The sequence below is a fragment of the Mus pahari genome, chromosome 13 (genome assembly GCF_900095145.1).
Source record: "Mus pahari chromosome 13, PAHARI_EIJ_v1.1, whole genome shotgun sequence".
Classification (NCBI taxonomy): Eukaryota; Metazoa; Chordata; class Mammalia; order Rodentia; family Muridae; genus Mus; species Mus pahari.
In genome coordinates, this window is record NC_034602.1 from 95,710,495 (window position 1) to 95,725,586 (window position 15,092).

General features: G+C 38.2%; 1 protein-coding gene across 4 annotated transcripts in view; it reads right to left on the reverse strand.

Annotated features, from left to right (window-relative positions):
* Evi5 (ecotropic viral integration site 5) overlaps positions 1-15,092 on the reverse strand; it is a 127,916-nt gene that overhangs the window by 41,206 nt on the left and 71,618 nt on the right. For all 4 annotated transcript variants that reach the window (XM_029545075.1, XM_029545078.1, XM_029545077.1 and 1 more), the window contains 3 exons: positions 6,657-6,791; positions 5,322-5,462; positions 3,046-3,204 (listed from right to left, as the gene is read on the reverse strand). In XM_029545075.1, the coding sequence (XP_029400935.1) occupies positions 3,046-3,204; positions 5,322-5,462; positions 6,657-6,791 (435 nt within the window). The remainder of the gene's footprint in view (positions 1-3,045; positions 3,205-5,321; positions 5,463-6,656; positions 6,792-15,092) is intronic.

The window sequence follows — 15,092 nt, forward strand, 5'->3', positions numbered from 1 at the left end:
AGGAGGAGGAGGAGGAGGAGGAAAATCTTTAAAAGAAAAAAACCTGAATTCTCCAAAAGAATATTACAAACTCTTAACCAACACATTAGCCAGGCGTTGTCGCCCACGCCTGCAATCCCAGTATTTAGAAGGTAGATGCAAGAAGGTCAGGAGTTCTAGACTGGCTTTGTCTTTGTAGTGAGTTTGAGGTTAGCCTGGGCTACATGAGATCCTGCTTCAAAATGCTAGAAATACTGAAAATTTTAGACCTCAATATATCATTTATACAAAAAAAAAATCTATAAGCTTTGTCTTATGTGCTACCAGTGAAGCAAATAACTCTATTTCAGAGGGATGTTCCTTCAATACTGCTGCAAAGAATTCTTCCAACAACGAAATACAAGGAGGAAAAGAAGGAAAGATGCAGCAGTCAGAATAAACAGAAGATTAGACAGACCAAATCAAATGAGCACTGAGCACAGATGACCACAGCGGTACCCAATCATCCAGAGGTTACAAGCTGTGTACAAAATAATATGTAACATTCATGAACACAGCAAGTTCTTCTGAGGGCCTGTTTAAAATAAGATATAATTACCGCCTTTAGAATACGTTTAGCCAGGCAAGCATTTCCAAATACCTCTGATACAAAAGCAAAATGGAGGCTCGGCCTTAGCTGATTATCAGGAAGTACCCTTGCCCCTCTGATTCCCTGCAACAATAGGGAATACTGCAGACTCCAGCCCCGATTCTAGGATATGATACAGAATAAAGACAGAACAAAAGCTGTCTGGGAAACCAGCCCTCATTCTGAAAATGAGGTAATGCCAAAGGAATTTGAACCCTGAAGTGCACTTCGCATAACCACAGAGCAAAACTCAGCTCAGCCCATCTGACAGTATTAACTCAAACCTGCCACATGAAAGGCCTGGCAGAGGGAAATGTGTACCCATTGATAGGCACAAAAACTATTTATGTTAGTTATTTATTGCCCTATACAAGATACCCAATCGCTGCTATCTATCCCCTTCCCCATACTATGGATGTCTGTTTCAAGATAACCAATCTTTCTTGGTGTATGCTTGTTGGGGCACATGAAAATGTGTGCAAAAATTTACAAAGCATGTGACAAAGCAAGGAGAGACAGAAATACATAACAAGAGACAAACCAGTGTGCAGAAGTAGCCTTAGGATGACACAGAAATTGAATTATCTTATAGTATGTGTGTGTATATATATATATATATATATACATATATATATATATAATTATCATATATAAGCTTATATAAAGATATAAATTTTACTCATAAAATAAAACTTTCCACTATAAAATCTAATTTCTATTTTTCCTAATTTTAGCCTCTTCCATATTTTTAATTTCAATAAAACTTTTTAAAGCAATTAGATGATAAGAAACAAGATATGTTTATCCTAAAGACTGCTTATTCACTTTATGGTGCCTGACATAGAATATTTGTTCACTGGAATACAAAGTGACACATGAGTAGACTATGCCCCCTACTGACTGAAGAGATCCTCTGAAAACCAATCACATGCTTGGCTACCCTTCCTATGTATCCATGAATTCACACTGCTAAGGACTGAAGTTTTTGAAAGTGGATCTGTACTGCACATGTGCAGACTTTTATTATTCCCTAAACAGTATAGCATAAAAATTATTTTTATTAATGCTATATTAGGCCTTGTACCTAAGGATGGTTTAAAGTATACTGGAGAATGTATATACATATATTATTACAAATATTATATAAAAATAATAAACCATTTTATTTAAGGAACTTGAGCATCTGAAGATTTCAGTTCTAGCAGAGATTCTGTAATCTGCCCCATGGATCCCACAGGACAACCTTATGTGAAATATAGCTCAGAAGAATGTAATTCAAAAAAGCCAAATTTACCTTTACAATATAACAGGTTTTATAAACAAAATGATTTGCACATCTTAGGCCAAATATATTTAAGATAGGGATTTAATGCAGAAAAGGGAACATGAGGAGACTTGATTACTCGGGATCACACTATACACTTGAAAAGGCAGAATGCGCATTGTAGTGGACACGTGGTTCTCTACTGGAAATGTATGGAGACAGTTTTAGTCATGACAGAGAAAACCATCTGGGAGGCAGAGCCAGGATGCTGCTAGACATCCTATAATGCACAGGCTAGATAAATAAAACAAATAATTTCTTGCTCAAAGGTTTAAAAAATATTCAAGTTGAGGAATCTTGCTCTACATAAACTTTCCTTCTTAATTTGTGCAATAAGGCAACCCTATGAGTTTTACTAATAAGCCCAAAAGTCTAGCTTATTTCGATTTTATTGAAGGGTCAAAGCAGAGATTATATCTCTGAGGAAAAAAATGTTTCTGCCTATAATGCCAGCACTGGGAGGCTGGGGCATTACCTGTCATTAGTTTGAGGCCAATACAGGCAAAAGAGTGAGTGAGAAGCCAGGGATACAGCACAGCTTTGTCTCTAATAATAATAATAATAATCCACAAAAACAAAGCTAAAACAAACCAAACAGTACTGAAGCAATGGCTCAGTGAGAGCGCCTGCTGTACAAGCGTGAACTAAGACCTGAGTTTAGATCCCCAACACTCATATAAAAGGTGGGCTCACATTTGTAACCCTAGGGTTACTTACACAGACAGACTGAAGTTGCTAGCCAGCCACTTAACTGAAACAAACAAACAAACAACAACAATGGTAAGTTGCTGGAGCTCCAGGTTTGATAACAGACGCTGTCTTAAAAGATCAGGAGCAGACAGCAATCGGTAGGTTTTAGCTGTCTCCTGAGGATTAGAAACTACTGTCTAGACCTCAGCTTTTTTGTCAGTTCTAAGGATTACACCACACCGAACCTGATTCACTTACCACTCCCTTAAACACAGTGGCATGGCATTCAAACTTTCCATTTAAAACCTACATTTTTCACTCTTCATAACTTTATAGTATTCGTTTATAGTCACTGTTATTTTTGAGAAAACAACTGTGTAAGACTTTGAGCTGCTTTCCACCCACCTGGGCCTGCCCACCATACCTGTGTCTCCATTTCCATCATCCTTTGCTTCATCTCTCTTATTTCTGCCTGTGTTTCCGCTTCTCTAAGGCGAATGCTCATCAGCTCATCCTGTAACTCATTCACAGCATTTTTCTTGGGTGGGTCTTTCCATCTTCCAGAAGTTCGAGCTAAGTGACGCTAAAGCATAAAACATTATTATATCACAACAAGTACTCTACAGAGGATGAGTTACCTTTACAGAGCACGTGTGTAAGCACTGTTTGTTAAGAGAAGTTTTTGCTTTGTAACTAGTACACCTGGTTGACTGCGCATATGCTCTTCCTGTCTCAGACCTCCTAAGGGGTGGGATTCCAGATACACACCACCATGCCCAGCTTAATTTAAACTGCTGCAAACCTAGGTATTTTTCAAAATTCACTTTTTAAAAGCCATGTTCTTCTAAAATTATATGTACTCACTGGCTTGGGGTGGGAATACTCCATAGCACATACATGGAGCTCAGAGGACAACCTGCAAGAGTCAGTTCTCTTTCACAGTGTGAATCCAGGGCACTCAACTCAGGTTCTCTGAGGCCTTTTTCAACTGTCTCCCCCCACTGAGCCATCTCACAGGACCCCTCAAAGACCAATTGCAACGTTTACTAGATCTCTCTTCCCATCCTCCCACCTCTTCAACCTCCCCTAGTTCCCCACTCCTCCCACCCCATTCAAAACAAGACCATCATTCTGAAACTGTATAGGGTTATTTTTTAGGGGGGGAGGTTGTGAAGATAGGGTTTTTCTGTGTAGCCCTGGCTGTCCTGGAAGTCATTCTGTAGACCAGGCTGGCCTCAAACTCATCAATCTGATTGCGTCTGCCTCCTAAGGGCTGGAATTAAAGGTGTGTGCTTCACCACCCCAGTACCTACTTTTTAAAAACTCATTCCTTTCTGTCTTACAGACTGCTACATTTTGTTCCTTAACTAATTTCTCTCACAAGTAGATACATTTGTGGGAATATACCTAAAGCGGTATTTATTTTAAGCATTTTCAAAAGAAGTTAAAAAATTACATATATACATTGGTATCCCCTTCAGGTGTTTCACACTTTCCAACAATGTACCTAATAGTAAAGAAAATCTTTGTTTGATAAATGAAGACTATCAAATTGCCCTCTGAGTTCCATTTCTAGGGCTGAAGAGATGGTTCAGCAGTTAAAGACTAGGTTCACAATCAAAAATGTAAGTTCCATTTCTTTTTTTTTTTTTTCTGTTCAGTAACTGTAATTCTTACAGTGTTAAACTTCAATTTGTTGAATTTGACAAATTTGTTATTAACTCCAAGTCTTGCTAATTCTGGCAGATACAATTTTTCACAAGTAGTTTCTCCTCTCTCTCCTGGCCTTGTGGTGACGCGGCGGCAAGGGCAGCGCCTCACACTCAACAAGGACCTGGCTCGGAGACGCGGCAATGAATCAGCCCGATTCCATTCAAAAGAGTCGCCCAGGCCTGTGCTGAGAAGTACTTACCGTAAGTTCCATTTCTATACCATAGGTTAGTGCAATTTATCAGACAAATTTCCCCATGCAGTGGGTTGTAGCTAACACAGAAACTGGCAAGTGATCATATGGACAGCTCAGCCATAAAGGAGGCATCTGTGTCACACTCCCTCCCAGCAAGGCCTGGGGACCACTGTGAAGAAAGGATGGAAAAGCCTGAAGCCAGTGATTGGGGAAGACCAGGGCACAGCAGTGTCTTCTGGGCATGACAGGACCACTGCACTCCTGAGCTCTCAGCAGCTGTATAATTAAGCCAGAGAGCATTCCAGCATGAAGCAGGGCAAGTTCTTGAGCTCCTGACAGTTGCTCCAGAATAAGACAGTCAGTTTTCTTTAAGAACGTGGCCCCTCAGTCAGGCAGTGGTGGCACACGCCTTTAATCCCAGCACTTGGGAGGCAGAGGCAGGCAGATTTCTGAGTTCAAGGACAGCCTGGTATACAGAGCGAGTTCCAAGACAGCCAAGGCTACACAGAGACCCCTGTCTCAAAAGAACAAAAAATGTGGCTCCTGTTAGATCAATCATGCTCAAATGGGTGACCCCATACCCATAAGTATATGGGCAGCACAAACTGCACCAGTGACTTTAGAAAAAGGAGGACCTGAAGGTGGGAAGGAAGGCAAAGGATGTGTCTGGGAGGATTTGGGGGTGTCTCAATCGTGACACAAAGCAAGATTCTTCATTACCAGCTATTTCAAATTCACACAAACTAAGTACATCGGTTTTAGTTCCTTTCAGAAAGATGTCAGGCCTGACATACCTGCCAGTGCTCTTCTAAGTCTCTGACTTGCTGTCGAAGTTCTTTCAAACCCATAATGGCTTCGGCTTCCCTCAGCTTCACAGCAATGAGTTCCTCCTGAAGCCTTGCAATGTTATTCTCATCAGGAAATGAGTTGTTCTTCTAAAGTAAAAGAAAAATTGAGATTTTTTTAAAAATTAGTTGTGTTGTCCTGTTTGTATACATGCATTCATGTGTGGAGGCTGGAGAATAAGCCCTCTTTCCTTCTACCATGCAGATTCTGGGGATAGAATGCATCTCTATTCATATTCTTAAATATAGAACATAGAGTTGTATCAAAGTAACAAAGAAGAGCTGGCACACTTAACTGAAGACCTCAAAAGATGAAATGATCTCTCATGCTCATGGACTGGCAGAATTAATATAGTAAAAGTGGACATCTTACTAAGAGCAATCTACAGATTCAATGCAATTCCCATTAAAATTCCAACACAATTCTTCAGAGAAATTGAAACTCAATCTCCAGTTTTGTATGGGAACACAAAAATCCAGGAATAGCTGAAGCAGGACTGAACAACAGATGAACTGCTAGAGGTTAAGGTGACTACTCGGCTGTAATAGTAAAAGTAGCATAGTGCTGACAAGAAAGCAGACACACTGATCAACTAAACCAGCTAAGTCAGCAGAATCAAACGTGAGCTCCAGATACAAGTCTGCACACCTATGGATGCCTGATTTTTAATAATCCAAAATTAGACATTGGAGAAAAGAGCATCTTCAACAAATCGTTGATCACTGAATGGCTGCTTAAAGAAAGATGCAAATAGATCCATATTTATCACTGCACAAATTTATATTTGCTCAACCCCAAATGGACCAAAGTCCTCAATGTAAAGACCAGATACCCTGAATCAGATTGAAGAGGAGACAGAGAATAACCCTGAACTCACTGACACAGTAAAGGATTTTCTGAATTGGCAGCCTTAAGGTTCTGTTTATTTTCTGCCTATCTACTCTCTCTTTAGACAGGGTCTCATGCACATCAGCTGACCTCACACTAACCAGGTAGTCAAGACTAACCTTGAGCTTCCCTCCACATCCCAAGTGGTGGGATCATAAGTGTGTGCCCCATACCTGGTTTTGTGTGCTGCAGGGTGAACCCAGGACCTTATGCATTCTAGGAGGCACTATGCCAACTAGCAACATTTCCGTACTTGCTGATTCAACAACTAATACTCATAGTTCCTTGTGTGTAAAAATCATCAAGTCCAATTCAACTCTTTAATAAGTACTTAACAAGTATCTAGCACATCTCCCTCAGGTTGAGAAGCAGGTACTATTTATGGAGTCTCTTACCTTCTCTATATCCAACACTTTATCCTGCATCTCCTTCAGTGCACACTGAGACTCGGCTTCACTCAGTCTGGCTTGAACCAATTCCTTCTCCAGCTGCAGCACGAAATCTTCGTTGTAGGTGGAACTGCATTTATGCTAAAGATTATGAAAATATACTGAAAAAATTCATGGAAACACAAATGTGTAAATATATACAAAGAGTAAAAATAATTATTTAACTTGGGTATTATGAGCAACTAAAAAGTAAAATTATATCCAGTATTTCAAATTATTCATTATCCCAACAAATGAGCTGAGAGGATAGAGAGAGAGAAAGAGAGAGAGAGAGAGAGAGAGAGAGAGAGGGGGGGGGGGGGGGGGGGGGGGGAGAGGCTTTTTTTTTTTTTTTTAAGATTTATTTATTTATTATATGTAAGTACACTGTAGCTGTCTTCAGACACTCCAGAAGAGGGTATCAGGTCTCATTATAGGTGGTTGTGAACCACCATGTGGTTACTGGGGATTTGAACTCAGGACCTTTGGAAGGACAGTCAATGCTCTTACCCACTGAGCCATCTCACCAGCCCCCGGGAGGTTAGTTTCAGTAGTTCCAGTTATCATATTTTTTGGTTTTGGTAACAAACTATTACATTCCTCAATGTTCATATAAAGTGCCTGTCTTTTTTCTGTCCACTTATCAAGACACTAAGAATTTATTCTGACTCTATAGATAGACATGATCTGTACAAAACAGTAGACATTAGCCTTATGCAACCACTTAGTCCCTGAAACATACATAATCCTTGTGGAGTGTGGTTATAAACAAAAGACACAACTCGTTTTTAGTGCACGTCTGTCCCTTGAGTTCAACCCCCAGCACCACCAAAAGTATAAAATTAAATAGATACATAAAAAAATAACAAAATGATTTTTATGTTGATTGGATGTTGTTAATATTTTAAATACACTGAGGTAAGAAAAAACATTAATTTCCCTTTTATTCTTTTCAGTATTGATAATACAATTTCTTAGACTGCATATTTACTCACATGGTAGATTACAGGAACATACAAAGCCTTAAAAATTCTATTTTGGGGGCTAGAGAGATGGCTCAGCAGTTAAGAGCACTGACTGCTCTTCCAGAGGTCCTAAGTTCAAATCCCAGCATCCACAAGGTGGCTCACAACCATCTGTAATGGGATCTGACACCCTCTTCTGGTGTGTCTGAAGACAGCTACAGTGTACTTAGATATAACAATAAATAATCTTTTTTTAAATCTATTTTTAATGCATTGAAAGTAAAAATTGACAACAGTGGATAAGGTGAAGCATCTTAAATCCTAAGGAAGGTAAATTGTATTTGCTTTAAAGATGTCAATTTCTTTAAAATATCTGCATAGATTACTCTTAGGGAAAAAAAAAAAAAGAACAGATGCTACACAAAGAAATAAACCACAGAGGTATGGCACTTTTACACACACACACACACACGCACGCACGCACACCAATGTGGCCACTTATATTTTCTTAAAGCCCAGTACATATAAAAGCTGTAGTGTAAAAGCAATAAATATATAATTAAGCTGAGGTGCTGGTGTACATAAGTGATCCCAGCACTCATTTACTCGTTTTAGAAGCTGAGGCAGGAGAATCATGAGTTCCACACCAGACTGAGATATATAGTGAGCTCCTATCTAAAAAAAGAAGAAAGGAGATAGGAGGGAGAATATCTAATCCTTCACTCTCTGTGTGTGTACACATAATATACGCATACATCATATAGCTATCACTTTAGACTTAACTCAGGTAATTAAAAAACTGGCAACTCCAAAATTTAAGAGCTATAGTGAACAATCTCCAAAGTAAACTGTTTTGGGTGAAGAATGGTCTTTCTACTCTACATTAGAAATAAAATAAATATCAAATTAAAACTATTAAAAATGATTGAATGCTTTGGTGAAAGCATTTCAATTTTATAAAACTCTTGGCGTTCTGTCCATTTTCCTAACAGATGTACAAATGGCCTCCTTCTAGTCGCGGTGACTGACCTCAAGGCTGTGTACCTAGGCAAGCTTCCCATCACTAAGCTACATCACAGGGCACCTTAGCCCCACTAAGTGGTCAGATAAGAACTGAACTTGTTCTTCCTGCCTGTGTCACTAGGCCTAATTCAATCTAAGGCACTTTAACCAACATGTCACCTCTAGTAATTCTGGATCTATTAAAATAATGCTTATAGAGAAAGTTCATCTGCAACCATCCTTAGTAAGCACCTTATCAAACAAAATATACTCTTTCAGAATGACCTCAGCCAAGCTAAAGGTACCATATGCATTAAAGAAATCATAGTTATTCTGTGGACATTACCAATATTGTTAGTTCTTAAGATGTAGTTCTGATAAGGTCTGCTCAAGTCAGCTTGCCAATACCCTGTATTAGGAAAGCTCTAAGAAAACATAAAGCTCAAATGGCTCACATCCAAATAGAATCCTCCTCCACAGAAGAAGAGGCGGGAAGACTGTAGGAGTCAGAGGAGTCAGGAACACCATGGCTGGCAGAACCAACTCAGCGGAGCTCACAGAGACGTTTTGAAGTGCCAACCATGACGGCTGCATGAGTCTGCACCAGGCCTCTGCATACATTCTGTGCTTCTCTAGCTTGGGGATTTTGTTGGACTCCTAACAAGGGGAGTGGAGGTTTCTATGACTCTTCTGCCTGCTTGTGGGCCCTTTTTTCTTCTACAGGATGCCTTGTCCAGCCTTGATATGAGGGTTATGCCTATCTTCCTGCATCTTGTTATGCCAAGTCTGGTTGCTATCCCTGGGAGGCATGTTGTTTTCTGAAGGGAAACAGAGGAGCGGTGGACCTGGGAGTCGGAGGAAAAGGGGCTGGAAGGATGGGACGGAAGGGAGGCTGTAGTTGGGGTATATAGTATGAGAGAAGAATAAATAAATAAAATTTTAAAAAAGAAAGCAGAATCCTCAACCTGACAGAAACAAATTACTTCAACCATATACTGGAACACTAAAGAACTACTAAAACAAGTTTTTATCAATAAAATTATCAACATGTCACAAACTGAATGACATAAAGCTTGGAATTTTTATAAATTGAAACATAGACACAGAATTCTTACTATAAAAAGGTCCTGAAGACTGCATTTAATATTCAAATTAGTAACCTGGATATACACATACTTTGTTTTTACTACACGACAACTACCACAATTCTAATAACCGGTAGTCAGAAAAGGACCCATTTATTTCAGTCCACAATAAACAGAAAATGGCTCCCCTACATTTGTATCAAGTTCAGTAAATGAATCTCTTCATGATCCTGTGATCCCAGCAAACCCTATCCCAAGGACATTGTCAGAATGATTTTTCAGTACATGGCTCTGCTTTTCAATCTCAAGTAGTCTTCTGCAAAAAAAAAAAAAAGCTGCAAGTATGTGATGAAGTTCTCTGCTTCTATCTTGAATTAAATGAGACAGTGAAAATGTGTGTGTATTTGGGGATACTTCTTACAAAGAATGGCTAATCCTTTACCTGAAATATAGATAAGTTCTTTAGATTTGAGATCTGAGAATTTTCGCATAGATTTTTTAACAGTAGATCATCTCTTAAAATTAAGATCCACATTCCAAAATGCTCCAAACTCCAGAAATTTTACAGCATGAGAATAGTGCTCAAAAAGTTTCAGAACATTTTGTACACTCAGAATAGAAATGTTCATTCTGTATAGTAAATGAAAAGATTCTAATCTAAAAAGGAAAATCTATGTAACTCTTTCAAACACTAATTTTACATAGCACTTACGGTGGTTTGAATAAGAATGACCCCTATGGCTCACATATTTGAATGCTTAGTCACCAAGGAGTGGCACTACTTGAAAGGATTATAAGGATTAGGAGGTGTTGCTTTGTTGGAGGAAGTGAATCATTAGGGATGGGCTTTCAGGTTTCAAAAGCCTATGGCAAGCCATGAGTGTGCACGTGCACATGTGTGCACACACACATCTCATGGTAACAGTGCTGTTCTCATAAGTTCAAGATATTACACATCCACAGAGAGACCCTGCCTCCAAAGAAAGAAAAATCTAACAAACAAAAGATACCTTATACATTTACATATCCTTTATAAAGGAAGCCATACAACTCTGGAATCTTCTCTTTTATAGCATTTCTCATAACTCAAATAAGTAAGTGTGAAAGTAATGTAAAAGTTCTCTATATATCCTATAGCAGCAGTGGCAGGGACAGAAAAAACTGAACAGCGCTTCTTACAGTTAATAAGCAGATAGTATTTACTTGATTAATTAATTAACTTTAGGCTTACCTACAAGCAAATCCTATGTTAGAAAATTGTGTGAGACATGAGATATAGAAGTTATATGCCACAAAAATAACCTATTTTATCAAACATCCTCTAGCAATTTAGAGTTAATTTTTAAAATGATACAATGTTTTTAATTTATACTTAAGACAAAATATGTAATAATAAATGAAAGTACAAGACAAAACAGTAAAACAGTACATGTGACTATAACATTCATAAGCATCTGGAATTAAAAAAAAATTTTTTAAAGTAAGAGTAGTCCAGAGCAGACTTCTGTAACATTTTGACCTCCTCTAGCACATGGCACCCAGAGATGGCCACAGCCATCATGCCCTACATGACTGAAATGGCCAGGGATTTTGGCTGTTGCTGTTGCTGCTGCTTTTTAACCAGGCATAGTGGCACATACCTATAAACTAAAGCAGCTGGGAACTAAGAGGAGAATCAAACATTTAAAGCTAGTTTGGGCTAAAGAGTTACTATGTACAACTTAGTGAGACCATGTATCAAGACAAAAATGTAAAAACAGGGCTAGGGACACAACTAGGTGACAGAGCATGTGTCCAGCTGTATGAAGCCCTGAGGTCAGATCTCAAGGCTATCAAAATATACCTATCATTGAAGTATTATTTCCTTTAAATATCAGAAAAATCGCATAAATCCTTTAAAATGAAAATTTATCTCTAGTTATTTTTAATTGCTGTTAATGACAAAGATATGCTAAGAAAAAGATTCTCACTTTGGTGACCTCTTATTTGTTATTAAAAATTTAAAAATTACATGTAAATATGAAATATTTAACCTTTAGAGCAAAGCCAAAATAACCCTATTCTTAAAAGATTATTATTTTTAAATTTACATGCATATGTGAGTGTCTAAGAATCTATAACACATGTGCGCATCCTCTCACAGACCAGAAGAGGACATCAGATATTCTGAAGGTGGAGCTACAGGCAGTTATGAACAGCTAGATGTAGGTAATGGGAATTGAACTGGGTCCTCTGAAAGAGTAGTAAGTATTTGTAACTGCTGAACCCCTCAACAGTACTTTTTTGTTGTTGTTTTGTTCTGTTTTGTTTTTTCGAGACAGGGTTTCTCTGTGTAGCCCTGGCTGTCCTGGAACTCACTCTGTAGACCAGGCTGGCCTCGAACTCAGAAATCCGCCCGCCTCTGCCTCCCGAGTGTTGGGATTAAAGGCGTGCGCCACCACACCCAGCTTAACAGTACTTTTAAAAGTTCTGCCCAGATTTATACATACTGACCAATCTTAAGAATTTGTAAGAGGTTGGAATGTGGTGCAGTTAGTAAATGTGCTTAACACGCATAAAACCCTGGATTCAATGCATAGCACCCGAAAGAAAGAAAGAAAGAAAGAAAGAAAGAAAGAAAGAAAGAAAGAAAGAAAGAAAGAAAGGAAGGAAGGAAGGAAAGATTAAATGTGTAAAGTCACCCAGTGGTGGATTTTTAAAAGACATTTCAACTATTTTTCAGTTTTATCAGGAAAACTGACCCACTGGTTAAGTCAGGTATATAGAATTCCTATGTGATATTAAGCACATTTTCTCAAATTATTTAGAAAAATTCCAACTTTCAATAATTTAGAAGATAAGTCTTACACCTTTTAAATTTAAATGAACATGACATATCATTATACTAACTGCATTAAACCATTAAAAATGAAATGAAATGTTGAATAAACAAAAGTCTATAAGCCTAGAGTCATACAGGAGGCTCTCATATGGGGCTGGGAAGGAAAAAAGGTCAAAGGAGAAAAGATAGGAACCAGTTCTTTCAAAGGAACACTAATAAGTGCAGAACAAATCAGAGAATATAAAAACCATCACTTTGGAAAATTAATGTAATAATTAACTTTACATGTCCTTTAGATAAGAGACATATGAATTATATAGACAGACCACACCACATTGGTGAGTTCCATATTTTTAGACACAATCCAAGGATGGAAAATTTTACAAACAAACCCACATCAATTTTTTTTCTTGATATTTTTTAAGTAATATGGTATAATAACTATTCATCTGTTTATCACATAGAATTAGGCATAAGTAACTTAGAAATATTTGAAGTACACAGAAGGATGTATAGTGGGCATATGCTAATATGATGTCATGCTATGTAGGAATTTGAAGAGACACAGATTTAAGCATACACAGGAATTCCTAAAACCAATCATCCTACAGATACCAAGAAATAGCTGTAGTTATTTGGTACAAAAGTATTCCTAAGAGATTACTTAACAGTTGCAAAGATCAAGTCACATCTTTACAAGGGAGGCTACAGTACCAATCTAAGCCTAGAAACAAAATTCAACACTGGTCTAGGACACAACTCAGCTTCTGATTAAAAACAAAATGAATTCTACACTGTTCTCTCTCATCTAAATGTCTAATTGAATCTAGTTTATAGAAAACACAATGATACAATGGGAAAGAATCAGAAAAATTCAGAATATGAAATAAAACAATTGAGTCCTATCTGCAACGGTCACTGGTACTTCGGATACCAGTTACTGTCTCTCCCCCTTCTTCAGTCACTCTAGACAGAGGCCTAGTAACTTCACTCATCATTTCACAGACTCAGCTTGTGGTTACACTGACGCTCTTCACTTTGTCTGTGTAGCTTTCTATTCGATTTCTGTTAAGTTGCAAACCCCAGGAAAAATGGATAAGGTGCCTATTTCACATATCTAAGTAGACCTGGTCTCCAGGTTCTCCCAGAATGCCTCAGCCCCAACCCTCCTAGATAGCATACCCTGTTCCTTACCCTGAACTTTCCAGTCCAGTGCGCTGAGCTGCTGCTCTTCCTTATAGAATCCAACCATCTTCGTTACCTGCTCTCTTTGTACCTTTTGACCTCCTGGCTGCTATACCTAACTCCCCTCTCTTCCCCCCAACTCCTCTATGGCCCAGTTCAATCTGGTCTGACTCTGTCTACTCTGGACTCTCCCAGATGGCCCTGTCTCTGCCTATACTCTCCTTTTTATCTACAATAAACTTTCTTTTCTACCATACCTAGGAACTGCCATGTTCTCTTTCCTTTTTTCACTCAATTTTTTCTTTCTTTTTTCTTTTCTTTTTTCATTTCTTTTTGCTTGCTTTAAGTTCAATTTACTCTCATGAATCTATATTTTTAAGGGCAAAACAAATTATTGTTTTAAAAATTAGTGCCTCACATAACACAAACATTTTAAATTTCTCTACTAAGCATGGTGGTAGATGGAGCTCACACATGTTCATATGTTGTGTCTTCAGATAATTATGAATATATTCCAGTTTCCTTTCAGACCCCCCCACACACTCAAATGTTAAAAATGTATTAATGTCAAACCATTTGGGAAGTCTATTACTAATTTTTTTGTGAGCTTGCTTCAAGGATCCCATGTCCCTCTTCCAAGTCCTAAAATTACAAACAAACTGCTATTCCCACTGAGCATTTATCCCAGGTTCCATTGAATAGTGAATGCTTTAAACCTCTGAGCCATCTTTCTAACCCCTCTATTACTAATCTCTAACTGAACGCTAATAGGGTCAAAGAAAATAATTTAATTCTTTCAAATTTTTAAGAGATCCAAACACATTATATGTATATGAGGTATTAAACATAGTATTTTAGGGTTTGTGACCAGAATATGTGTATGTATAAACATTCCTCTCACACTTAGGAATTGTACTCGGCTGTTCTTGGACTCTTGTTTTATAAATGCCCATGAGTTCAAAGTGGCAACAGAACTCTTTGGTTTTCTACTCAATAATGAGGGTCATCGACTGGCTTTTACCAGCTACTGAGATGAGGTATTTAAAGACTAAAAGTGTGTTGGAGCTCATTTCTCTATTCCAGACCACTACCTACTCTGCTTCAGTTCACACTGCATTTCCTCTTTATTCTATAGACAAGCATTCACTGCACTGAGGTATGTCCAAGCCCAGCCCTGCAGGAGTTTCCACTTGCTTCCCTCTGACCCTACATACCCTGATCATCCTGCTGTTCCATCACAGAACTGTGTGCTTCTGTAAGCACATGTTTTTTTATTAGTGTTCTTACTAGTATTGTTTTAGTTATAGTTACATGTTTGCCTACATTTATGTATGCATGTGAGGTG